This window comes from Sarcophilus harrisii, chromosome 2 (assembly GCF_902635505.1).
Source record: "Sarcophilus harrisii chromosome 2, mSarHar1.11, whole genome shotgun sequence".
NCBI classification, from domain to species: Eukaryota; Metazoa; Chordata; class Mammalia; order Dasyuromorphia; family Dasyuridae; genus Sarcophilus; species Sarcophilus harrisii.
The window spans coordinates 83,326,588-83,345,248 of NC_045427.1; the positions used below are offsets into that span (position 1 = coordinate 83,326,588).

At 36.8% G+C, this 18,661-nt stretch overlaps 1 protein-coding gene across 2 annotated transcripts in view; it reads right to left on the reverse strand.

The window, feature by feature from the left end:
• Nucleotides 1-18,661, reverse strand: part of THADA (THADA armadillo repeat containing) — a 419,051-nt gene that overhangs the window by 364,183 nt on the left and 36,207 nt on the right. For both annotated transcript variants that reach the window (XM_031950412.1, XM_031950413.1), the window contains exons 16-21: nucleotides 16,305-16,456; nucleotides 13,517-13,739; nucleotides 11,814-11,949; nucleotides 11,406-11,542; nucleotides 7,728-7,886; nucleotides 5,306-5,463 (exon numbers count right to left, since the gene is read on the reverse strand). In XM_031950412.1, the coding sequence (XP_031806272.1) occupies nucleotides 5,306-5,463; nucleotides 7,728-7,886; nucleotides 11,406-11,542; nucleotides 11,814-11,949; nucleotides 13,517-13,739; nucleotides 16,305-16,456 (965 nt within the window). The remainder of the gene's footprint in view (nucleotides 1-5,305; nucleotides 5,464-7,727; nucleotides 7,887-11,405; nucleotides 11,543-11,813; nucleotides 11,950-13,516; nucleotides 13,740-16,304; nucleotides 16,457-18,661) is intronic.

Consider the following 18,661-nt stretch of genomic DNA (forward strand, 5'->3'; position numbering starts at 1 on the left):
AAGATACATGCAGGGTAAATTGGAGGTAATCTTAGAAGGAAGTCATTAAAATTAAGAGGGATCAGGAAAGGCTTCTTTTGGGAAGCAGAATTTTAGCTGAGATTCGAAAGTCAGAGAAGCCAGGAGGCAGACTCAGGGAGGGAGCTCAAATATTAAGAGACCCCAGGAAAATGCCTTGAGTTAGGAGAGAGGGTGCCATGGGCAAGAAATAGCAAAGATGGCTGTTACTGGATCCCAGAGTACTTGGAGAGGAAGAGCAGAAGACATCTGGGGAAATGGGAGGTAGCTGGATTACGCAGGGCTTTAAAAACCCACCAGGATTTCATCTTTGACCCTGGAGGTCAGGGAATTCCACTGCAGCTGATCAAGTAGGAATCCTTATGTTTGCACCCAAGCTTGAGGAAGCACTCTCTGTTAGCTGAATGGAACGGAGATTAGCAAGGGAGATCTAAGGTAGACAAATCTGTCAGCCACTGCCATAGTCCAGTTGTGAGGTGAGGAGGGTCTGCCTCAAGGCAGGAGCAGTGGCAGGAGAGAAAGGTAAGGGAGAGCAAGGTAAACTCTACAAGGTGTGGCCAACAGGTTGGATGTGGGAAACGAGGAAGAGCCAGGAACTGAGGAGGACTCCTAGGTTCCAAGTCTGGAAGATTGGTGGATGGTAGTGCCCTTGAAATAATAAGGAAATTAAGAAAAGGGATAGATTTTTGGGGAAAAGATAATAAGTTTGATTTTAGACTATCTACAGGACACCCAGTAATAGAAGCCCAACAGCCATTTGAGGACTCAAGAATGAAAATCAAGCAAGAAATTAAGACTGGAGACACAGATCTGAGAATCACCTGCACAGAAGGGATAAATGAATCCAGGGGAATAAATAAAACAGTATAGAGGGAGAAGAGAAAAAGCCTAGAACAGAGTCCTTTGGTCTCCCATGATTATCAGGACCCAGATAAGAGCCCAGCAAAGGAGACAAAGAAGGATCAATCAGGAAAGTGTAGTACCAACAAAAACCTAGAGAAAAGAGGTTATCAAGAAGAAAAAGATAATCAACTGTATAAAAGGCTACAGAGAAGTCAAAAAGAATCAGAACTAAGAAAAGGCCTTTAGGTTTGGCAAGAGATGATGTGTAACTTTGGAGAAAGCAGTTTTTTGGTTAAGTATGAGACTGGAAGGCAAACTGTAAAGAATTAATTAAGAAGTAGGACAGTAGGCTCCTGGGGTGAATGGCCTTCTCATGGAGTTTAGCCACAAAAGGGCAGAGAGATAAGAGATGATATCTGAGATGGATGAATCAATTCAATGTGTTTTTGTTTTGTTTTTTTGTTCGTTTGGTTTGGTTTGTTTTTTTGGAGGATGGAGAAGAGAAGGGCATATTTGCTGGCAATAAGGAAGCAAATAGACAGAGATAAACTGAAAATAAATGAAAGAGTAAAGGTGAGAGAAGGACGGAAAGAGAGAGCTTGGCCAAGCACAGGGGTTTGCCTCAGTAGGAAGGGTCACCTTTTCATGTGAGACAGGGATGGACAGAGATAATGACAGAAAGCATCTGAGCACCGAGGGGAGGAAGGGAAAGGTTCTTCAGTGACCTCAGTTTTTTCAGTGAAATATAAGGAAAACTTCAGACAAGAAAGTCAGAGGAGAGGAAACTATTGGAAATTTGAAGAGAGGCCGCTGGGTTTGGAAAAGCCACCTGTGGTGAGTGGAGGAGTGAATCGATTAGGAAAGTGTTAAAGGATTGCCTTGTGGCAGTGAGGACCCAGTTGAGATTATACAAGATAAATCTGAAGAGGACCTCCTTGGTTAGGTTTTGTTTCATGAATTTCCCAGCTCCATGAGAACAGTAATGAAAGTAGCAGATGGTGGGAGCAATACAAAAGGGGCTCAAGGAGTAGAACTCAAGAGTAGAGAATACTGTAGAATTGATCTGGCTCAAAGAGAATTTATGGAAGTCAATTGAAAAATGGTCAAAGGATATGAACAGACAATTCTCAGATGAAGAAATTGAAACTATTTCTAGTCATATGAAAAGATGCTCCAAGTCATTATTAATCAGAGAAATGCAAATTAAGACAACTCTAAGATACCACTACACACCTGTCAGATTGGCTAAGATGACAGGAAAAAATAATGATGATTGTTGGAGGGGATGCGGGAAAACTGGGACATTGATGCATTGTTGGTGGAGTTGTGAACGAATCCAACCATTCTGGAGAGTAGTTTGGAACTATGCTCAAAAAGTTATCAAGCTGTGCATACCCTTTGATCCAGCAATGTTACTACTGGGCTTATATCCCAAAGAGATACTAAAGAAGGGAAAGGGACCTGTATGTGCACGAATGTTTGTGGCAGCCCTTTTTGTAGTGGCTAGAAACTGGAAACTGAATGGATGTCCATCAGTTGGAGAAATGACCAACAGGATGATTTCAGAAAGGCCTGGAGAGACTTACACGAACTGATGCTGAGTGAAATGAGCAGGACCAGGAGATCATTATATACTTTAACAACAATACTATATGATGACCAGTTCTGATGGATCAGGCAGGACCAGGAGATCATTATATACTTTAACAACAATACTATATGATGACCAGTTCTGATGGATCAGGCCATCCTCAGCAACGAGATCAACCAAATCATTTCCAATGGAGCAGTAATGAACTGAACCAGCTCTGCCCAGAGAAAGAACTCTGGGTGATGACTAAAAACCATTACATTGAATTCCCAATCCCTATATTTTTGCCCACCTGCATTTTTGATTTTCTTCACAGGCTAATTGTACAATATTTCAGAGTCTGATTCTTTTTGTACAGCAAAATAACAGTTTGGTCATGTATACTTATTGTGTACCTAATTTATATTTTAATATATTTAACATCTACTGGTCATCCTGCCATCTGGGGGAGAGGGTAGGGGGTAAGAGGTGAAAAATTGGAACAAGAGGTTTGGCAATTGTTAATGCTGTGAAGTTACTCATACATATAACCTGTAAATAAAAAAAAAATGTAAATAAATTATTTTTCAAACTAAAAAAAAAAAGAGAGAGAGAGAATTTATGGAAGTCTTATACTACATTAAAGTCATTCCTTCAACTTTTTTTTTCTTTTTCTTCTCCCTTTCCCAATAACAAATGGAAAACAACTTTCTCTCTCTCTCTCTCTCTCTCTCTCTCTCTCTCTCTCTCTTCTACCTCTTAATCATAAGGATCTATCGTCTATTTTAATCTAAAATCATGACGATTACATAGTAATTGAAAGATATTATAATTCATACAGAGTATGTCTGTGACAATCAGATAAATTTACTCTAAGAATCATGAAGGATTCTAGAATAGTAAGTCTGAATGTGACTATTATAATTTTATGCCAGAGCTAGATCCTTCTTGTGAATATTAACATTCAGATATGTTAACCTCCTTATCCAATCTGGTATTCTGATACAGTTTTAACTGTGGACATATACTCAAATTTTGTAAATAAATCAACTTTAAATGATTAACAGTCAGGATTGACACTGAACCTCTACTTTCTCCACATCATGATAAGCTATACTTCTAAATCAGGTCTGTCTCAAGACTGATGACCATGAATACAAATGAAGTCTCCATTAGATAAGTATGGTTCAGAAACATAGAATTATATCAGAATACAGTAACAGGAATGTACATTCTATATGAATATCCATTAACTGGCTACTCATTGATAAGCAACTAAAATATCTGTCAAATGATCACATGACTCAAATACAGTCTCCATTAGAATGGAAGTATGGTATATACTAGAAATACATAAATATTAGGACTGTAATTTCTATAATAGGTATAATTCTAATATAGAAGAGTAAGTTACAGATTCATGATAGAATATCCCATTTTATGGCATCATTGATTCATAATGTAGTAAAATATCAACTTTCTTTTCATAAAAGATTCAAAGTCCCTAGGACCAATACCATAATTATTATAGAACATGTAAGTTTACACTCATACAGAGTACACACGGAGATCTGACTATACAAAAAGAGAAGTTACAGATTAGGAACGATCGTTTCTTCTACGCAAGATGGCAAAAAAGCTCTCTTAGTGAGAACAATCATTAATCAGTGCCCCAGGCATCCAACCTGACGATTTGGCAGAAGAACATGTGCTACACCCAGCACGACTGTAACACACACACGGAGAGACTGACAACAAAAGATGAGAAGTGCAGAGAAGGGAGCACTCGCACGTGTTTACTTCTGAGCAAGATGGCAAAGCCCAGTGAGACAATCATTAATCATGGCCAGATTCCACACTGACGATGTTGGCGTTGGCACTGCAGCCACTCAGCCAGCTCGACTGTAACACTAGGACACAGAGGCCTGTTTGACTTGGAAGGAAGCAGGGTACATGAGGGGGGAGGCCTGATACTATTCTCTGTACTTCTCTATCTCAGGGCCTTGCAACATTACAAAGCCAGCTGCTAACCATGAAAACACCAAAGTTAGAGACAGTGTGAGAATGAAAATATTGTCATTATCTCCATAGCACTTCTCGAGTACTACCATGAAGAGTGTAGGGGAACAAGAAAGTGCAACCACATATTATATACTATTATTTATTTTGTTCTAGAATGCGGTAACACCTTGGGAAAAAGTAAATATTTATTTTCATTTGGAAAATGTTAAACAGAAAATACATGTTGCATATCTTTGCTGGAAAATCATTTTTGTTGAAACCATATGGAAAGGAAAGGGGAATCAATTAAAAACAGAAATCTAATAAATCTAAAATATTTCCAAATGAAATGCTTGTGGTAAGCTAATTTCTTGTAAACACTGCAGTCAAGTCACTTGAATAGTCCCAGATGGTGAACTAACTTCATGGTCTTAAGCTAAAAGTCAGCCAAAAAAACTACACTTTTATTATCTATGTAGTAGGAAACATGAGATTCACAATCAATCAATATTGTAATTTCTTTTTTTTTCCTTCAAAATTCTCAGGACTGTGTGAAGTCTCACTGAGTAGAAAAAGTTAGCCAAAATCTAAATTTTGATATATGAAAAAGGAAAACAAAGTTAGAGTGATGAGTAGTTTTATTAATATACTACTAAATCAGGTTCTGTGAATGCATTTTTTAAAAATCATAGTTTGAAATGCATATATACAAAAGCAATTAGCCATCAGGAATTCTCATTAGTTAATAACTACATGATATATTATCATAGAAAAAGTTAGAATGAAGCTGATTTCTAAAATTAGGTCATCATTAAGTTTCTGACTTATGCTCTGCTTTAAAATCACACCAAGATGAAAAGAAAGCTTTCCTACCTGCTCCACTGTCAGTAATCCATCTGGAGCTTTGGGCACAGACTGTAGGGGCATGAGCTGGCACAACATGCCCAGGAGCAAAGCAACTTCTTTCATGCTTCTCCAGCAACACACCAGTACAGCTTGAGCTGTGACATCACATGACTGTCCTTCTTTACCTTAAACAAAATAACACAAACTGAATTCAGCAACGAATATAGAATGACCACCATGATGCCCCAATATTGAAGGCAGTGCAGCTACAATTACTGAGCAGACAGCCATACTTGTTGATTGTTCTTCTAGAGATGTTCTTAGGAGCCACAGCTAAAGTAGTAAGACATGGATATAAATGACTACCTACAAATTAAAATCTAATTAAGTGCACTGGAGATTCAAGAGAATCTTGACAAAGAGAAAGTGACTGTGATTGAGGGGTTTGGGAAGACTTCACAAAGGTAGCCTTTGTGATGGGTGGGCTTGGGAGCACAGGTGAGATTGAAAATAGGGAATGACAGAGGTAATGAAAGGGTGGGAAGGAAGATGTAGAAATAGAAAACAGAATGAGCAAAGGTACAGAGGCAAAAAAAGACTGCAAGAAATGTTCAGGGAAGAGCAAAAAAGATATGCAATGCAATCTGTTACACCATTAAGTCTGAGAAAAAGTTTGTGAATGGTTTACTAATTATCAAATGATCAATTCCTTATTCTTTTCAGATTTAGTCGTTTAAAATTTATTTAGTTTCAAATTTATTAATTAAAAACTATTTCTAAACTTGAGTTTTTCCTCTGGAAAAGAACTGTTCTCTTGACCTCACAGGTGAACACAAGGGATTATAAAATGCATGTCACTATCTCATAATTTGGTCCAGGTGGCTTTTACACTGGTAAGAAGATAAGATAAGCACACTAAAATTAAAATCAGCCCAAAGAGAACCCAGAATCACATTTCACAGAATTGGAGAGCTGGAAAGGACCCCCCAGGCCATTTAGTCCAACCCATCTGTACCTAAAAGGAATCTCCACTCTATCACGTGCATGTAGATGCACATGACATATCTTATTAGATTGATACTTAAGTCCTATCCTCAATATGAAAACTGCAATTTGCATTTGCCTATTTTCTCTAATTTCCAAATTGATAAACAAATTTTTCTACAACGTGGCAGCAGCCCCATCTAGAGGTCGGCTAAGGCACACCTGAGTTACTGAGATCATTTCTCTATGCCATTGAACACTACAGCAGCCCAGAACCATTTTAATCTACTCAGTGCAAGTGAAAAACAATAAATCCCTAAGAAACTCTCCGCTTCTAATATCCTTTTACAGCACAGCAGAAAGTTACATAACACTGCCCAGTGATTAAATGGAAAGTGAGAGCTGAAATGCTAGGGCCTTGACATAACACAGAAGTTTCATTCCATCCCGAGGAAAAAGGTTCCCTTTCCTTTAAAAGTCAGCTTGATTTTAATGACTCCTGAAGGAGATAATCATGAAACCCAATGCTGGCAGGAGCTGTGTGCTTCCCCAACAACAGATGTTCATCGGTGCCTTACCAACTTACCCGGCAGGCATCCTCTGCCAACTCTCCCATCAGAGCCTTTTTTAGGCTTTCAGATAGATTTCACAAATCAAGGCTCTTTCAGTAGGGTCCTTGTATGTTGCCCTGAGTAAGGGTTCTCTAAGCACAAAGCAGAGATCTTTCCTACTGCTTTGCCCTGAATGCTCCAGGTTAGACCGTGGAGCTTGAAACCTTAGTAATATACTTAGTCTCTCTCCTGAGGTCCAGATTGGCTGAGTGGAGAAGCCTATCCCCTAAAAAGCTGACCTCTACTTCTACAAAGGCAGGAAGGGGTTGTAATTTGTAATGATGCAGTGGTACCCATACCACTGCAACAATCAAGTCACAAGCATGTCCTGAAAACTCAACTGGGCCAGGTCCTAGGCAGACAAAAATGATTCAGTCCCTGCCCTCAAGGAGCTTCAATTCTAGGGAGAAAAATGAAATCATAAGTCCTTGAAATAAACATGTTGCATGGACTTCTCGCAATTCAAAATACTGCAAATCTACTTTCTACAAATGTTCTGGTTAGAATAACAATAATAATAATAAATAAGAATAGTGATAGCTAGATTTAAAAGGTTCACAAATTATCTCATTTGATCCTCCTTTGAGGTAGGTGCTATTATTAATCCCATTTTACAGAAACTGAAGCCAAAAGAGATTAGAATATCCCAGGAAACCACAGCTGGAGTCAGAGGCTACACTTGAATCCAGGTCTTTGGGACTGCAAATCCTTCACTCTTGCCACGGAACCACACAGATGCTTTGTTAGACCTGTAGCCTGACTTCCTGCTAAGAAGATGATAACCAGAGCATGTTCAGAATCTACTTCACAAGTGCTCATGCAAGATAAAAATCTCTACCGTACAGATGCGTTACCTTTCATTTCTGCAGATGTAGTAATCACTGGCACACCAGCAGCTAGGTCCTCAAAACCAAAATCATTCTGTGTTTTTGTCATTTTGACCTGGTCAAAATAATCATTTGTGTCTCGAGGCTGAATCTCATTGAGAATCATCTGCAAGCGACTTGCTGTTTCTAAGACAAAAAGATGATGATATGTGAAATTGACAAGTCCATGTCAAACAGGTCTCCCCCCTCAGGGCTCGTGGTCCCCCAAAGCATAACATCTCCATCTGACACTCCATTACTCACAATGAGAAGGAGCCAAGTATTAACCTGCAGTGGCTGCTGCTGCTGAGAAATTGGTGTTGAAACCCACGTCCATGTGAACGAGTACCCACCAACAAGCACCCACAAGGTGAGGAAGAAAATGAATGGGAGAAATGAAGAATATTTCCATGGGTGAGGGACAGTCTATAATAAGGGCTCTTAACTTTTTTGTATGTCATCGTCCCTTTAAGCAGGCTAGTAAAGTAAAAGTTAGGACTCCCTTCTCAGAATACGATTTTTAAATCTATTGAAAAACAATTTCTCGTATTCTGAGAAGGGAGTCTTAACCTTTACTAGCCTGCTTAAAGGGACGATTAATTATTACGAGAAAAATTATATGAAATTAATTATACTGAAACACCATTACCCAAATTTTTAAAGTTCACAGGTCAAGAAATCCCCTTTCATTTTGAATTAGGCAGCTTAAGTACAGTGTTACATACAGAGGTTACTGCAAATACTACTTTCTAGAAATATCCAAGTCAGATCTGTTAACCTCTGACTCACTGTTAAAAAAGAAATCCAAAACATTATCTGAATTATCTTGAGTAAGAATGAATATGAAAATGAGAAAGAGAATCAGATAGAGAATGAGAGATAATCAGAAAGAAAACGAGAAAACAATAAAGGGAGAAAAAGCATTTTAAAAAGAGAAAACAAGAGAATCAGAGAGAGAGAAAGGGGAGAGAGAGGAGGGAGGGAAAGAGCAACACATGTTGTGTGTGTGTGTGTGTGTGTGTGTGTGTGTGTGTGTGTGTGAGAGAATTCCACAGCACAGGAGAACAGGAGTGGAATGGGGGTGACTTCAGTTCCAGTTTAAGAGAGGTAATGCCTGTTGCCCCTGTGGGCAGAAAAAGATTGTGAATACCTGAAGTACACAAGTCATATCTTGTAATGGAAAGACCACTAGGTTTGGAGTCAGCAGACCTGCTATGAACTACATCTGCAATCAGATGACTTTTCAAAGCCTCAGTTTTCTCAACTGGAAAATGAATGTTGAATTGGATCAGGAGTTCTTAACTTAGGGTCCACTTATTTTTTAAAAAATATTTTAACACATTTTTTGCATGTCAGTATAATTAATTTCCTAGATAATGTTGTGATTTTATTTTATGCACTTAAAAATATGATCTAGAGTCCAGAGTCTTTACCAGAATGTCATCAAAGGGATCCATGTTGCAAAAAAAGTTAAGAATGTCTAGTCTTAATGATTTCTAAGATTCCTTCTACTTCTCATTCTGTGATTCTGCAAAAGTTATTTATACAAAATCTTAATAAAATACTTGTGCAGCAGCAAAAATTTTAATTACTTAAGTCGCATATATGATTGAATTAATTTTTTAAATGCCATTTACAATCAAATCTGTTTTAAAAAATTAACCAGGACAACTATAGTATGTAAATGTATACTCTTGTGTTCTTATTTCTGATCCCATGATTTTTAAAAAATAGCTATCAAAGCTCAGAAGGGACTGAATCCCTGGGGTCAGTAAAATTGTAGTTCATCTCAGCTATGAGAAAAGAATTCACTTTAGCTTTGAATATAATTTATGGATCATTTCTTCAAATAATTTAAGTAAACTATTAAACATAAAAACTAAAATTGTTTCAAATTTTAAAGTATTTATTAAAGCTATATTTAGATTTAAAATACACTTTTTTTTTTCAGAAGCTTTACAATTCTAAATGTTTTGCCTAAGGTGATATTAAAATTAGATTATACTCCCTAAGAAAATGCTACCTAGATAGTGGTAAAAACTGACATGAAAAATTAATAACCAAAAATCAACAGATCAATGAACAAACTTTTCCTGAACACCCACGTTATGCTATGCACAATACCAGACACTGGAAGAGATAAAAAGTATAAGAGGTATTGTTCTTTGTGACAAAGAAATCACCACTTTCTATTCATTTAGTTTTTTTTATTTAAATTTTCTCTTGTAGTCTTACGCATTTCTAAAGTAGAAAGAGAACAGAGATGATTTACTAAAGCCATACAAATGGATATGGGCCAGATAAATGAAATGGGGAAAAAGGCTAAAGTAAATATAAAACCCAGGGTTTTTGGTTGGGTATTATACTGTGAGAAATCTGCCTTTGTGGGAATTTAAAGTCAACTTCTTGTGCTCCCTGGGGTTTTACTATGGGCAACAACAAAAAGCCACATAAATACAGAGTTTGAGGACTAAAGATGTATGTTGTATTTTTAATTCCTTATCAATGAGAAGAAATATTTTATTTTAAGATAATTTTTATTATCTTATTATTATAAAGACTATATTTTAAAAATTTAAATAAATATTATTGAATAATATTTATGAGAATATAACAATCATTAATGATAGTCCCAGCTCCTCAATCCACCTCATCCTTTGGAGATATCAAATAGAAAAATTCAAACAAGGGCGTGCTCCTAGCAAAAGATGCTAGTGCTTATCCTACACCAAACACTATCTACAAATCTGGTTATTTTCCTACATTGTTCAGAGGGGGAAGTGCAGTCTCATAGCTTGCCAGTGGTTGCTCCTCCCATGGAGGGGCAGTCATTTAGTTGCCTTAACTTGGAGTTCTGTCACTGAGATATTCCTGCTCTGGGATCCAGGGAAGCCTTAAAGCCTATACCAAAACCTTGTGGTATATCAGGTAGTCTTCTCACTCATGACTCGCTCTGTGCCTTCTTGTTTCTTTTCATGGAACCTCTTTGGCCTTTGCTACTTCATAACTCATTGTAACTATGTCCCTTCCCCAAGCACAGACTCTTGACTAGTGAGCCTTCCTCAACCATGATCCTCAAGATGATGATGCTGTCTAAGAAAGAATCCAAATCACCCCCGGGGGAAGTATCTTTATTATTGACTGTATAAGACATCCCTGATCATTGGTGCTAGTACTCGAAGAAACCCGGGACCATCTTGTACAATCCCTTCATTTTAGAGAAAATGAAAATTGCTTGGATAACAAATAGCAGAAAAGGGATCCAAATCTAAGTCCTTCTGTTGACAAATTCTAACATAAAGTATAAATTCCCTTATTATTAACATCACTGATTCTTTATAATTTAGGATTTACATAGATGGAACAAGAAGATTATTTTTATAAAAATTAAGCCACCACAAGAGAATACATGGTCCAACAGAAACAGTACTTATCTGTAGTCATAAGATTTGAGTGAAAAATCAACACTGATTTGTAGTCATAAGTGAAAAATCCTACTTCTATGACATTCAAGCTGCATAACTTAAGAGGCAGATCTTTCATTTAAAAATGAGAGAATCTGATCTTTATGGTCTCTTTCAATTCTAAATCCATAATGTGATAAGTCTTTAGTCGTCTTCTTTTTTTTTTTTTTTTTTTTTAACTTATTTTCTTTATTTGTCTTACCTGAATCAGTGTCCATTGGAATGAGGCCCTCTGGAGAAGAACTCTGAACCACTGGGGCCACTACTGCAGAAAGTCTATAGGATATCAAAATGAGCTTGGCCACCATATGTCTCCATTCAGTCACTAATGCCAGATTGCTTCAAGGAAAACCAGAGAGATAAATTTAAGCCCACAAAGCAAAAGAAATTTGCCAAAATTTTAAAAAAAACCATATAATTCCCATAATTTTTTAAAATCTTAAGACTTTTACTTAAAATAAGTCAAATTCACACTAAAATTTCCTAAGACAATAAAACATTCTGTTGGTCATCATTAATTAGATTCTATTTCATATTCAACTTAAAAGTTCAAGAGGTCACTCATCTTCCTTAATGATTTTTCCAAAAAAAGTGATCTGAATGAACTTACTTTAAAGATAACTGCTGAAAAGCCCCTATTATACAGTGAACTCGTCCATACATAGGAAACAATGCTGCTGCTTGCAGTAGAGAGCTTTCGGCCTGTGATATTTCTTTCTCAAGATTTTCTAAAAGATGCCTAATAACTAGAAGCAAGGGAAGAAAAATGAGAAAATGTCAGTTAATTTTTTAAAAATTAATTCAATTAAAGTAAAATTTAAAAAAATCTATAAAAACCAAACCTTTGCTCAAAATGGAGATTTTCATTAAAAAAAGAAAAAAGATAATGAAAGGCTACCTTTTCCATCCCCCAATTTTTAAGCAAGATTACTTTTTTCAAAGTAATGTCATTTCTTCTACTTATCTTACTTTTCAATTCTGAAAAATTGAAATTTTACAATTCAATTCAATTCAACTCTGCAAACTACTTCTCCAACCTGATAATAGTGTCACATTGTCATCTTTACCACTGCCAGATGACATATCCCAGAACTACTCTTGATCCATTTCTCCCATTCTAGTTCTCCTGAGAAATTCATCTATCCATGTTTTTCCCCCTAATACTTTTGTGAAAATAATTCTGTCTGTCTCTCTATGCCTCCTCCTATTCTGGATCCACATTTTTTCTTCTTAGAGGGCACTATCTAGGCTCCTACCTACAGTCAAAGGTGCAAGCTGTTCTTTGAAGATGAGTAGGGCTGAACCGTCTTATCAACAAGAAACTGTCAACTAAGTAAATAGTCAGCAAAGGATGAAAGGTGAAGAGGCACCAAAGACCCACATGAGATTTTGAATTTGGAATGCATATAATTTTTTTATAGATACGGATACTCATACACATTACAACTAAGAGTATGGATGGAGATAACAGATCTATGTCCTACTCCCCAGATCCAAAAGAAAAAAATAATACTTTATTTTAAAGTTATATGGCATAGTGGTGTGTGTTTGTTTTTGCCTTAACTCTACATTACCATAATAATATTACAAAGGATCAAAAATTTTTTAAAAAATAAAATCTTAAACCCTTTTAAATGTACATCTTTAAAACTATGAAAAAGGACTTTGACAGTAAGCTCAAAGCAGACAGCATTGTTGATAAGCACAAGGTTTTAATATATGGCATAAAATATAGTATAACACAGCATAGAAGAACGATATAATATAGCATAAAATAGTATAGCACAGTATAATATATCAATAGTAAGATAAGGTGATATGAATTTAATATAACAGCATAAGACAGAAGAGTATAGCATATCATAATAGTATAGTATTATGTGACATAATAATAATGTGGCATAGCATAAGATAGTATAATATAGCATAGTGTAATAGCATAAGATAGTATAGTACAGTATAATATTATAAAGCATAATAATATAAGATATATGTAGTATCATACAATAATATAATAAGATATATCATATAAAATAGTAAATACTATACTATACTATACTATAGTATACTATAATACTATACTATACTATACTATACTATAATATAATATAATATAATATAATATAATATAATATAAAATAGTCATGGAAACCCATAGGATATTTTTACTGGAAAGCTACTGAGGAAAAGAGTATATTTGTATAAAGTTCAAATGTTTAATTTTCAATAAATATCATACGAGAGTGAAGAGAGATATTGTAAGATGGATGGTTTTGACAAATGCAATCAAATGGTCTTTGATTTCATACAAACCCATTAGTGTGTTCCTTTCCACAAAATAAATAGGCTCCTCTCCCTCTTTCTGACATGGTAAAAGCCCAGGGGGATTGTTAATGAGAGTAGCCAGGGCTGCCAGCAGGCCTTCTTGACCAATTAAAAACTTCAGCAAATAGGAAGCTGTCACACAGTCATATGGTTTGGTGCTAGTGCTCAGGTCCATTGCTGCACGGAACAAGGCTTGCAGTTTCAAAGGATCCTAGAAGTCAAAAATAGGCTGAGTCATCTTTTACTGGAGCATCCATATTTTTCAGTTTCTCTAACGGTTAATATTATCATATAATATGATTACATTACTGATCAATTTGGCTTTAGCAATTATGAATTGCTTAGAAAAATGGTAATAATAACAGAAGCCTGAACAAGTGAGGAGAATAATTTGGGGGATCATAACTTAGAAATTCATTATGTATGCTAGAAACATTAAATCATCATGTTACATGACATGTTCATACTCATGAGCAATATGGTAGAGCAGAGACAGACAGACAGCCTCTAAAAGATACTGACTAGATGATACTGAAATCTCCGAGTGCTCTAGGCCAAAGGCATCAAACTGACAGTTTCCAAAAGGAATTAGATTAAAATATAATTGGAAAATGTTTAACAAGATACATAAAATCACAATACAACACAGATAATGTCAATTTGTGGTTTTCTAAATTGATTTGCTGCCTGAAGGGATCTGTTTCTATTTGAATTTGACAATACTACTCTAGGCAGGCCTTTAAACTGCAGAGAAGATGCTGACCTCTAATGATAAAAGGAAATGTTCTCATCTGGAAGTTCCCTATGCCAGTGAAAGCACAAGTCAGTCCTCTCTCCAACAGAAGTAAATTATAAACTTGCTAGAGTACAGAGGGATCTGCACTAATAATAAGAATATCCACATTAATGAAGTCAAGAATGTTTTTTTTTTATTTTAATAGTATTTTATTTTTCTAAATACATGCAAAGATAGTTTTTAACATTCACCTTTGCAAAACCTTGTGTTTTAAATTTTTCTCCCTCTCATCCTCTCTCCCTTCCCCCAAGAGCAAGCAATCCAAATATAGGTTAAACATGAGCAATTCTTCTAAACATATTTCCATATTTGTCATACTGCACAACATACACACACACAAAATCAGATCAAAAAAGGAAAAAACGAGAAAAAAAGCAAACAAATAATAACAAAAAGGTGAATATACTATGCTTTGATCCCCATTCAGTCTTCATAATTCCTCTTTCTGGATATAGATAGTGCTTTCTATAACAAGTTTATTGGAATTGGCTAATCAAGAACCTTTTAAAGTTTCATATTGTGTGTCTGTGTATGTGTGTGTGTGTGTGTGTGAGAGAGAGAGAGAGAGAGAGAGAGAGATAAGAGACAGACAATCAGACAGAAAGACAGAGAGACTGAGACAGAGACACACACACACACAGAGAGAGAGACAATGAGAGAGAAAGAGAAAGACAGAGAAAGTAAAAAGACAGAGACAGAGAATAAGAGAGAGAATGAGAGAAAAAGAGAGACAGAGAGAGAAAAAGAGAGTATGGACCTTTGCTGCCACCCCCAAAGGACTCAGGAACCACTCTGTGGGATTTGCAATTGAAGCCTTCTTCAGCTCCCCCATTAGACTGTGAGAATTGGGACTTAAAATTTCTTTGTATCCCTACCACACAGTACCAGGCCTGGCACACAGTAAGTGCTTAATAAGTGTTTTTTCATTTGTTCATTCATCATTTCCCTGATGTGTGCTACTACAGCATCCACCCAGTTCTTAGGCCAGAACAACTAAAAATAGAAGCTCACAGCTTTGGGGCCAGACCACAGCTAAAGGACAGCCCCGGCAGCCACCATCACATCTCTGTAGAGCTGAAACAGAAAGACCACAGCAAACCTCCAGTTTTGTTATTTTGCTGGCTTCCAAAAATATTTTCTAACAAGAGCAGAGACAAAGTTGGAAGTTCCCAATATACCTGACTTGTTACAGAAATCCCCACACTGCAACTGCAGCAAGTCTTAGTGAAGCTCCTGTACCCAATTCAGAGAAGTAGATGCAATACGTGAGGGTGAGGGAAGGGTGTGTGGGTTTAAGAGCTGGGTTAGAATAATGTTCAAATAGTCAGAATTTCTGAGTTTCATTTTTCATTTTAATTATTACAGGCTTTGGGGCCAGAGACATCTCACTTAACTCATCACCAAATTCAATTTTTCAATCTACTAACAAGGGGGGGGTCCAAGAGTTATTTAAATGTTGTTGACAATATGTTTTGGAACTAAAGACAAAATGACCTTGTATTTTTATAACTTACTTTTAAATATATCTTTCTTCAAGGAAGGAAGAGTTTGGGCAAACAAAATAGTCGGAAAATCCTAGATCTCTTTTTGGCCAATAAGAGCAACTTTCCCCACCCAACAACATCTGGTTCTTTCTCTTACTCTCTACTGCCATTACAATAGATCTATTAGTGATAAATGAAATGTTCAGAAGACACAGAAAGAAGAGAAACAATGGACATGGATAATCTACAAATTGGATTTTCTGTCTCTGACAAGGCAGTAGAAGATGTATTGGTTCTGGGGGTCTGAGGACCTGGATTCAAATTTTCATTCAGATATTTAATTCCTACATGTCTCATATTTCTTCCTATGTAACATGAGGATATTGAACTGAGTCATCTCTAAGTTGCTTCTAAACATATAAAAATTAGAAGTTGCTTCTACCCACAATGAATACACATTTACATGGATGGAAAAAAAAATGAAACTTCCAAATACCTGAAAATGTATGATAGTTTTTGGTAACTTCATCAAAAGATCAAAGGCTAAAATTTTCACTTCCTCAAAAGTGCTTGAAAAACATTCCATTATTTTTTCGACTCGGGCAAAATCAATCTCCTCACTCAGCTGAAACACTGCTTGAGCTTTACCTAATTTAAAAACAAAAACAAGCACATATCTTTCAAAAATCAATAAAAGTGAAAGAAAGGATCTATACAATTATTTGTAAGATTTGCAGAAAACAAAAAAATCTGACACCATCTCTTAACCACAAATGCTTACCTCAACAATAAAAACATACTTTCTCTAGTCTCTCCTTATATAACACTTTTGATGTCATAAAACACATTGGCATTCAACTTTATTGCTAACATGTTTACTTAAATATATGAGTGCTTTGCAGCAACACTAGCCTTCATCTCTTAATGACTCTATCACATTCCTTTCCATCACCATTCCAAGCTTTCTCTTCGTAGGGTCCCTGGTGCATTCCTCCCTCACTGTCATTGGCCTCTGAACTCTTCCAACTCCTTCATTTAAGTTCCATCAAATATTCTATGCTCAAGTCAAACTAGGTCACTCTGTCCCGTCTCCATCTTGCTTCCGTCCATCTCTGACCCTTTGCCTGTGCTGCCCACATTTCTGGAATGGATTTTTGAGCCTGTTTCTGTCTGCTGAAGTCTCTCTCTTCTTTCAACAGCTAACCCATGTCCTCCTTTGTCAATGAAGCTTTCCCTTAACCTATGATTTCTTCTGAAGAATCCTCACAGCCAGATTCTCTCCTTTGCTCTTATTTCACTCATTCTTCTATGAACAGCTATAATAATAAGCTGGCATTTAGGTTAAAGCTTTATGGTTTGCAAAGCTCTCCAAAGCAACTCTATGGGGCAGATGCTATAATTATCCCCATTTTACAGATGATGAAACTGACCCAGGGTAAGAGGTACCCAAAGCAGGACTCAAATGTGTGAAGACCGCGTATTTTAAAATCAGCCAGAGTCAGGAATTCAGGTTAGGGGAAAATCGTCAGTCTTTATTCTCAGTGAAGAAAGATCGGAGGTGGAAGAGAATGGGCGATAGCAATATGTGCAGCTGAGTCAAGAAGCTAGCTAGACCAGCAGCCACACGACCAGCAGCTAGGAGTATGGAACCCAGGCCCAATCTCTCCCAGCTTCTCTTCCTGTCTCTCTCTCTCTGCCAACACCCACCAAAATCGTCATTTCCTATACAGCACATCAGGACTTGCACAGAGAGTGGGCAGGGACCATTCTTTATCCAATCATGTATATTAATAGAGTATAGTCCAATTACTATTTAGCCTCACGTACTTGGGACCTCAGTGCATCAACTCAAACCTCAGCCCATTACACAAATGGAGTTCCTTCTGACCCCAAGCCCAGTGCTCTTTCTACAAAGTGCTGACTACAAAGCCAGACATGGCACTCACCATCAGCCTGTAAACTCCTTGAGAGTAGGGTCTGGCTTTTATTTATCTTTATATCGAAAGCTCCAAGCATGGTGGCTTTGTACACAGTAAGTTCAGTGGTGGCTGCCTCCCTCTTCTCACTTTCTAAGCTTCCTTAAATGCCTCCTTATCTTTTAAACTGTGTGCTCTTCCCATCTATCACAGGTTTTTCAAAGGCAGGAACCATGTCTCCAACTTTTCTGTATCCCTAGCACAGAAGCAGAGAATTCATTTAATAAATACTTGATGATAGCAGCAAAATTGGACTTAGACCATGTTCATTGGTACTGCCATTTTTATCTAAAACCATGTAAAATAGAATGGGATATTATTCCCAAGAGAATATAGGCAGGAGCTATAATCTGAAAGGCAGGAACTGTTTTATTTCTGCGTTTGCCTCCCCAACACCTTACACAATATTTTATATATACTAGGTGTTTAATAAATGTTTGTTGAACTGAATGAATAACAACTATGTCGAGTATATAGTTAGACAATACCGCCCATTCTAACACATACCCTCCATTCCAGTTAGGTGAATCTGGCCCCTAAATATGCTTCATTATCTCAAAATCCCCACCTTTGCTTATTCTGTGTCCCCAAGTACCTCTCCACCTATCCAGACTCTGCACTAGCACTAACTCTCCACACAAAGTCCACCCTGGATACTGTGGTTAGAAGGCATTTCTTTCCTCTGAATAAGAGGAGCCAGCATGTGGCAGTTGAAGGAACTTTAGCTTAGCGTTGGATGACCTGGATATGGATCTATCACCTGCTAGCTCGACTATAATCACTTCACTTCTTCTTGCAAGAAAAACACATATGGTAACAGGCTAATATTGTGATAGCAGATATTTCCTATTATACTTCCTTTCAATCATCAATAACC